Source organism: Hyaena hyaena, unplaced genomic scaffold (genome assembly GCF_003009895.1).
Source record: "Hyaena hyaena isolate Hyena2069 unplaced genomic scaffold, ASM300989v1 scaffold_61, whole genome shotgun sequence".
In the NCBI taxonomy this organism is placed as follows: Eukaryota; Metazoa; Chordata; class Mammalia; order Carnivora; family Hyaenidae; genus Hyaena; species Hyaena hyaena.
The window spans coordinates 430,310-439,511 of NW_024080693.1; the positions used below are offsets into that span (position 1 = coordinate 430,310).

General features: G+C 46.7%; 1 protein-coding gene across 4 annotated transcripts in view; it reads right to left on the reverse strand.

Annotated features, from left to right (window-relative positions):
* LSM14A (LSM14A mRNA processing body assembly factor) overlaps nucleotides 1–2,872 on the reverse strand; it is a 58,988-nt gene extending 56,116 nt beyond the window's left edge. For 3 of the 4 annotated variants that reach the window (XM_039231906.1, XM_039231905.1, XM_039231903.1), the window contains exon 1: nucleotides 2,575–2,872. In XM_039231906.1, the coding sequence (XP_039087837.1) occupies nucleotides 2,575–2,695 (121 nt within the window). In that variant the 5' untranslated portion in view covers nucleotides 2,696–2,872. The remainder of the gene's footprint in view (nucleotides 1–2,574) is intronic. The other variant, XM_039231904.1, reaches the window with a different exon arrangement.
* Between the last annotated feature and the right edge of the window lie 6,330 nt (nucleotides 2,873–9,202).

A 9,202-nucleotide genomic window follows, 5' to 3' on the forward strand; every position in this document is an offset into this window, starting at 1 on the left:
CCTGGAGCCTGTTTCAGTCTGTGACTCCCTCTCTCTCTGACCCTCCCCTGCTCACGCTGTCTCTCTCTCTCTCTCCTAGAAAAAAAAAAAAAAAAAAAAAAAAATAAAAACTGCAGGATAAAGTTGTGGTATACTCATGATGGAATACTACGTCACAACAAAAGCCAAAATCAAAAATATACAAGATGATTTGATTTATATAAAGTTCAAAAAAGGGCAAACTTAAACACTATTATTTAGGAATGTAAACTTGAGTGATAAATCTATAAATGTCGGACTATTTTTATCTAGCTTAAGAGGGCGGCAGTGATGATGGGAGGATGCAGAGGGTGGGAAACTTTTGAGACGCAGGCAATGTCCTTCTTGCCCTGGGCGGTAGTTACACAGATATTTATTTAAAAATATTTCATTTTTATCTATGCAGCTTTTCAACATATAAGGTTATTTCACAATAAAAAGGGGGAAAAACTCTTCCCAGAGGGGGAAAAATTAACATCCAAAAGAGAATTCTAAGAATGTCACTTGAAGAGATTAACTCAATTGATAGTTTACCAAGAGGAAGGACCTCTAAATCCAAATAAATACTGTATTCTAAACTCCATAAATAAACTTAAGGCTTTTATCTGTTAGAATGCCATTCAAAGTGGAATGTGAGATATCAAATTACTCCACAAGGCATGTAAATTGTAAAATTTTAAGACTGAACACCTCACTTCTAATTTTAAAATTTGAATTAAGTGCCCACTGTTGACTAGACAGTTATATAGTAGTTTTAGATTAGATATTGCTAAAGAGAATAAGCTACAAAATTTGTTAACTTCAGTTTTTACAAACACAATTAAATTCCCAAACCTGTCACGTATTAAATAACTCCTACTGCTTAAGAAATATTATTATGTCGTGGAATTAATTACCAAAACCACAAGTACAGATATAAATTCAATGATTAAAAAAATCTTTTCACTGCTGTACCCTATTTATGAAGTCTTGACTGATACAAGGAACAAACTGGCATATGAATACAGACTAGCAACAAAATTTGTTTATGGATTCTCGAAGCTGTTGAAGAGCTTTTTAAAACGTTGGTCATTAATGAAATATAGATGTTTTAGTTTTCTTGCATAAAAGAATATATTCAAAGATTTTTAAAAGACTTTTTAAAATCTTACATATGTACTTTTTTTTCCACTGTGAAGAGTAAAAGCACAGTCAATTCAACAGTAAGTCCCCAGGCTGGCAATACACCTTAAACAAAAGTTATTAAAACAACCTGAATGAAAAATACTGCATGTGGCTCTCATCGAGAACTTTAGGTAGCCTTTTTAAGAATTTCATAAAGCCATAAAAACTAAGACAATATACAGCTAAAAATCCGTGGGGGGAGGGCGGGGTGGAAAAGAAGCTAAGATTAAGAAAATTTAAGACCTTTCTCAGGTATAAAATCTGTCCCAACCCAAGTTTTATTAAAACGGACCCAAAAAATGTCACTAAAATATTAGTGTGATACTGTGAAACGACTCTCCTGTAAGTTATAGATTAATTTCTTTTTTTTCTTTTACAGATTTAGAAATTTTCTTCCTAGCCCCTGGCCCTGTCTGTACCACGGTATTCATTCCATCACTCTACCAGATGTGCTGGGAAAGCTACCGTAAGTCACCTTACTACCCTCTCCTAAGTAGTGCAAACTTGTGAGACTTCTTTTTAGAGCAGGAGCTGAAGTTTATTTTCTTCCTGGTTTTCCGGCGGAGCAAAGGCCCAGGACGTGTGAACCGAAAGAAAACCCACTCAACCCTGTGCGTCCCTTAATTACACACTGCGGGCAGGGCACTTCCCTCCTCACCCCCCAGAATCCGCCGTCCCAGGGAGGCTCCCCAGGGGTCGGTCAGCGCCCGCTGACTGCTCAGGTCAAGGCTACTCCGCACCGGCTTTCCAGAAACAGGGTCGCTCCGAGAACGGCAAGCATTTTTAAAGACGTGGTTGCACAACAGCCGCGGGGAAGGATTCCGGCTTAACAGGTAAATACCACGTATGAGACCGGCGGGATGCGATCTGCTGGATGGTACCGAGGGCATTTCGAGACCTGTCTGCGTCGCGGAGCAAGCCCAAAGTTTTGGCACATTACTTACGGTTCACCTGATGAACACCGCAACGAATTGAAATTAAAAACGGGAGAAAATAGGTGCCTTAGAATCAACACATCGGCACAAAACTCCAGCTGGGCGGAAAAATTCTTTGAATACTCGGGCTTTGTTTTGCGATACGACGCCAGAACCACCGAATTTCGGAGTTGGAAGACACGTCTCCCGGTGTTCTCCGGCCCGTTCTCGGACTTCGGGACCGCCCCGCCCGCCCCGCGCTCGCGGCTCCTGGAGTTCCCGGATTGAAGGCGCGGACCTTCGGGGTGGGAGCCGGGAAGCCCGAGGGAGGCCGCGGCCCGGCCCGAGACGCCGGGGCCCGGAGGGAGAGAAGGGAGCGGCCTCCGGGAAGACGACGGAGGGGGCAGGGAGGGAGCGGGGAGGCCGCGGGGCCGAGAGCCGGGCGCAGCACCCCACCCGGAGGCCCGTCCCGGCGTACCTTTGGCGAGAGCTACGGTGGAGTTCTCGGTGTCGATGGTGTAGAGGATGCCCTCGTAGCGGATCTCCGCCTTGGAGATAAGGCTGATCTTGCTGCCGATGTAAGGGGTGCCCCCGCTCATGGCGCCGCCGCCGCCGCCGCTCGCGGCCGCTCGCAGAGAGGCAGATCCCACGCCGCTGTCGCCGCTCCGCAAGTCCGCTCGCTCCGTCGGCGTCTACAGCAGCCGCCTCAGACCCAACATGGCGGCGGCGCCGGCTCCGCTACCCTCCCCCAGCCTCCCGCCCTCAAGCCGCGGCGCGGCGGCGGCGGCGGCGGCAGCGGCGGCGGCGCGGGGCATGCTGGGCTGGCGAGGCCGCGCTCTCGCGAGAGTCGGCCGGGTTCGAGCGGCTCGGCCTTTCGCGGTGTGCGGCCTCGGTGGTCCCTGCAGCGTCGCTTGGTCAGGTTCAGGGCTTCGGTGCCCGCGTGGGCGGAGAGGCGACCCCGGGAGAGGCGAAGTACCTCGTGGCGTCGGGACGCCGTGGCCTGGGGTGGAAGTGCGCGCGGCGCTCTTGACCTCACTCGAGGCCTCCGCCATTTCCAGACCCGTCGTATCTTGTCCTGACTCTTGTGTCTTTGCTAATGCGGATGCCTCAGCCTGGAAAGTTGCGCATCCGCCTCTAAGCTGCTGGCGAGCCTCTCTAAGACCCGGTCCTTTCCCCTTTGATACTATTGTGCCCCTTTTAAAGCTATCAAGGCCCCATTACAGCATCCATTACCCAGCTATCCCCGCCCCCGTTCTCCCCTTCGCAGCTGCTGGAGCTGGGACTCTGTCCAGTACTTTCAGATGGTCTCATCTAGACTCCTGTCTTTCAGTGTCACTGTACACAGACCAATCCCAAGCGTTTGTCTGCAGCTTTAATGAGTTCTGTGGACTCTGGATTCAAATAAACCGTAGTCTCCTCAACCTCTCCAGTTGGATGTCTAATCAGCATCTAATTAACTTTGTCCAAAACAATACTCCCGATTTTTCCTCTAAAATTAATCTTTGCCCACTATTTACTACTGAGGTAACTGGTATCACTAATTCACCCGCACATCCTGGGAGTTATCCTTGGCTTCTCTCTCACCCTCACATCTGCTGTCACTGCAAATCCTGTCCTTTTCACCTATAATACATCCTGATCACTTCTCACCATCTCCATCCCTACTCTTACACAACGAACCCCACTTAACCCTGCCCAGTGTTATTGCAATAGCCTCCTAAAACGTCCCCTTACCTCGGTTCTTGCTCCCAGTAGTTAATTGTGGACACAGCAGCCAGAGGGATCTTGTCAAAACCTAACTCAGATCATGTCCTTTCTCTACTCAAAACGCCTCTCTGCAGTTACCCCTGTCGCACAAGAGTGAAAGCCAGACTCCTTACTTAGGCTTATAAAAACATAATGCTTTAGCCTCTTGTTACCTCTTTTCACCATTCTGTTGTAGCCACCCTTCCTTCACCCAGAACTTTTGCACGTCATTCAGATCTCAGATGTTACTTCCAGAGATGACTTTCCTTATTGTCTTGATTGCAATAGGACATCTTCATCACTATATGCCCTTAACTTGCTTACTTTTTCTTCATAACATTTCTCTCTCCCCAATATGTCTTTTTAATTATTTGTGTGTGTATGTCTCCTTCACTAGAATGTAAACATTTTGAAGCAGGGATGTTTTGGTCACTGCAGTATGGTCAGGACTTAGCACAGCTCCTGGCACAAGGTGGCTTCTCAGTAAATTGCTATATGAATGAGCAGTTGGATGAGGGCCCAGCACAGACAGGATGTCTGGTAGGCTAAGTGAACAAATGGCAAGAAGCTGGGCAACGCAGAGAGGGAGAGGCAGGAGAGACTAGAGATTGTTTTGGGCCTGGTGCACAATGTCTTCAAAGAAAAGCTATGAAATACCTGCTTCAGTACAAGCTTGCTGCCCGGGAGTTGAGCTCTTACTCCTGTTCATTCCTTTCCCTTCCAGGCCTGGAACCTAGCTTGGCTTCTCATGCTTCCTAAGGGAGCTCATCTTTTTTCCATCTCAAAGCTGATGATTCCCAAATGTACATCTTCATTCCCCATCTCCTGACTTCCAGGTGACACGAACTCTGTACTTTGTACAAGGGGCAATTGCTTGGGGCGTGTCTCACAGGTACTTCCAACTCAACATGTTCAAAATTATCTGCATCTTTACCCTTCCTTCCCCAAAATAAGCCTGCCCTTTATCCATGCCCCTTGTTCTCATCACGAGAACCTGGGCAGGACTCACCCAGGTATCCAGTTCTGAAACTGAGAGTACTCAACTAGCTGGACCCAATCAATCACCAATCTTTGTTGCTTTTACTTAATGTTTTGCAACTCATGGTTTCCTGGAGTACTCAGTACTCAAATGCAGCTGAGCAGTGTGATAGCCCATAGTATATTATGCATATGAATTTCCAACTTATGGCTAGAAAATGGTTGAGAACTGTGACACATTTCATTACCATGGATTCTGAAAACCCAAATCCCGTAATGCTCTCCTGAATAAGAGCTAAAAGATCCCAATTCTTTTTCTTTTTTTTTTTTTTCCAATTTTTTAATGTTTATTTATTTTTGTGAGAGAGACAGAGTGCAAGCAGGGGAGAGGCAGAGAGGGAGACACAGAATCCGAAGCAGGCTCCAGGCTCTGAGCTGTCAGCACAGAGCTTGGTGCAGGGTTACAAACCACAAGGTGTGAGATCATGACCTGAGCAGAAGTTGGACCCTCAATCAACTGAGCCACCCAGGTGGCCCAACAAGATCCCAACTCTAATGTGAGTGAGGAGATTCCCATACAAACAAGTAATTCCTGGACACCAGCTGGGGTGTCCTACAATTCAACTCAGTTTTGACACTATTTATTTACCCAGATTCCACACATTAAGGGCTCAGTCCCACAAGACTGCCCATCCCCCTTCAGATGCCAATCACAAGCCCAGGTTATTACCAGTGCCTCTGACCAACCAGCCAAAGACTGGGGAGCTCCAAAGACTCCTTTCTTGGACTTCAGACCCAGTCCCAAGTCCAGATTGTTACCATACTTCTGACCAACTGACTATATCAGAGGTTCCCACAATCCCCTTTCAATTAATTCGCTAGAGCGGCTCACAGAGCCCAGAGAAACAATTTACTTACTAGATCACTGGATTATTATAAAAGGATAAAACGCAGGAACAGCCAGATGGAAGAGATGCATAGGGCAAGGTATGTGGAAAAGGGCGCGGAGCTCCCATGTCCTAGGTGTGCCACCATCCCTGCATCTCCACATCTTCACCAACCTGGAAACTCTCAGAACCTGATCATTTTGGATTTTTATGTACGTTTCATTACATGGACACAATTGGAGTCTTGAAGTCTCCTGTCTCAACTCTTGTTACTCCCCTTTACTGTCCCACATTCTTGTTGCTGGGCACAGTGGTGCACCAGCACCTGGTGCTGGGGGGGGGGGGGAGGTGTGTGGCCAGGTCCCAAAGAGACCAAGTGAGTCACTTGCCTCTGACAAAATCCAAAGGCAGAGAAATGAGTGGAGGTTGAAACAAGAAAGGATTTATTTCAGGGTGGCCAACACCAGGAGGACAGTAGACTAGTGTCTGAATAGTCTCCAAAGTGTAGAAAATACTTCCAGATTTTTAGAAGGCAAGTGTGGGACAAGGTCAGTGGGTCTGTGTACCTGGGCAGTAAAGGTCAGGTCAGTCTATGTCTTGGACCCAATTACAGGCAGCGTCTTCCTGGCTCGGGGCAATCCTTATTGCTTGAGAGGGTAGGTTCGGTTCCCATCATGGGATGCTTTGCCCTCAGGGCCTTCGTCTGAGCGAAGAGCCAAGCTGGAAAGAAGAAGCCAACTAGAAAGTTTGAGATCAAAATTGGAGGCAGCCCAAGTCCTCTTTCATTCTCTCTACCCGCCAGCCTTCGGCTCTACCCGCCAGCTTACTTCGTCCTCCATTCCAGAAGCCAAGTAAGTCTTCTCTCTGAAACCCCCTCTGGAGCCTTCTCACGGCAGTTCTAAGTCTAGATATCACTCCGGTCCGAAGGCCTTCTCACTGCTCTCCTGGGAGCGGCTGCCAAGATAGTTGCTCTGTCTACAGGATCCTAGCCAACCTTCCTATCCAACCTGTGCTAACTCTGCCATTGAGCTAATCACATGGTGGTGAATTGCCTATATGTGTATCCATTTTCTACATTAGTCCATAAGTTGTGCCAAGAGCAGGGACTGTATGTGCCTTTTAACCACTGCATTCTTTTTTTTTTTAATTAAAAAAATGTTTTATTTATTTCTGGGAGAGAGAGAGAGAGGCAGCATGAGCAGGGTCAGAGAGAGAAGGAGATACAGAATCTGAAGCAGGCTCCAGGCTCTGAGCTAGCTGTCAGCACAGAGCCCGGTGCGGGGCCCTAACCCACGAACCGTGAGATCATGACCTGAGCTGAAGTTGGACGCTTAACCGACTGAGCCACCCAGGCGCCCCTCACCACTGCATTTTTAAATACTGACTCAGGACCTCGTACAGACCTGCAAAACATCTCTGATGGGTGAAGTAAGAGACCAATGATTTTTTGATATTTTGTGAATTTTCAAGAAAGATGCTCACAGTGAGGGTGACCTTTTTATTTTTATTTCTTTATTTTTAAGCGAGAGAAAGAGCACGAGCGGAGGAGAGGGGGAGAGTGAGTCTTTAAGCAGGCTCCATGCTCAGCACAGAGCCCAAATCGGGGCTTGATCCCATGACCCTGGGATCGTGACCTGAGCTGAAATCAAGAGTCAGATGCTTAACCCACTGAGCCACCCAGGAGCCCCAGAAGGTGACCTTTTTAAAAAATAGGAGGCACAGAAGGAATGACTTCGAGCTTTACAGATTCTATTTTAATATGTGAGGGCTTAAAATGAGGGTATAAGAGCTTCATTATGGCACCTGTATTCTATGTTTGGTTTTTAAAATGAAATGTTTTGCCTCCAATCCAGGCATTTTTATTCATTTCTTGTTGGGTACTAAGTTAACATGCAAATTTCAATTGCCAGTTGAGTAGTTCTGGGTGATGTTTTCTTGTTACTCTATGGCAGACACCCATGGCTTTCTCATTCACCCCATCTGGGCCTCCAGTGTGGTCTAATTATCCTGAAAAGCCAAGATGTGTTAGAGCTGAGCTTGATTACTAAAATGGCACACAGTGTTTTTACAAACCTCCCGATTCCCGAATAATTATCATATGTATGTGTTTAGCCAAAAGCTTAATTGGAAAATTCCAGAATGAAACAATGCTACATGAGAAAAAAAACTTCCCGTCATTTTCTTTTTAAAAATTAAAAAAACAAACACAAAGTACTGCTAATACATGCACAAGGTTAAACCATCAAATCACGCAGAAGGGCTTCTGTTGCGTGGCAATTATTCCCAGCCTCCCGTCTCCCCCGCCGTGGTCCTCTGGAGGCAGGCACTTTTAACTCATTTGGCTGTTTCTCTTGGTGGTTTCTCTAAATAATGTGCTTACATCACCAGTTTTTGATTCATCCATTTTAGACATTATCTTAATTTCTAGCTATGTTAAATGAAGGTTTATTTTACAGGGGTAGTACTTAGGAATATTTTATTTTATTTATTTTAAATGTTTTATTTATTTCCGAGAGACAGCATGAGCAGGGGAGGGTCAGAGAGAGAGGGAGACACAGAATCTGACACAGGCTCCAGGCTCTGAGCTAGCTGTCAGCACAGAGCCCAACGCAGGGCTTGAACCCACGAACCGTGAGATCATGACCTGAGCCGAAGTTGGATGCTTAACCGACTGAGCCACCCAGGCGCCCCAGCTTAGGGATATTTTAAAGTTCTTTTCCATTCCCTAGTTGCCTTTATTTCCTTCATGAAGGACTGAGGTCCAGGCTGTGTGCATTTAAGGTGGGCACATTTTTGTCCAGGTGGTGCCTGTTCTGGCCACGTACAGCCTTTGCTCTACCGATAGTTCCATGGAATGAGGGTGGCCCTTGCCTCTTGGTGGTAGGTTTTGTTTTGCTTATTTTAGTGTGATTCTTCATTTTGAAGGCTTTCACGAAAGTCCGGTGGCTGCTGGAGCACATATGAGAACCAAGACTGTGGAGGTTTGGGGGTGTTAGATTCTCTTTTAGAGAAGAACCTCTGCCCTTTTTCTGGGGGATGGGTGTAGGTCAAGCCAGCACATGGCTGCCGGTTCAGAGTGGTGGCAAGTGGGCAAGGTTCAGCCCCTTCCTTGTCTTGCTCTTGCCCTTTGTTGTACCACAAGGCACTTGGGGGTCCAGAGGGATGATTTACTGGCCATTGGCTGCTGTTTCCCTCCTCTTTGTGTGCGTTCCAGTTCTTGGCCTCCTGTCCTTGCCTTTACCAGTTATCTCCATCCTCTATTTTTGTGTGTATGTGCAGTAAAACAGACAGAAGAGTTACCATTTTTATTATTTTTAAGTATAAGATTCAGCGGTATCAACTATATTCACAATGTTGTGCAACTATCACCACAAGCTCTGTGCCTGTTAAACAATACCTCCCTGCCCTCCCCTCCCCACGGCACCCACCACGCTACCTTCTGTCTCTATGATCTGACTACTCCAGGGACCTCATATCAGGGGAATCGTGCAATAT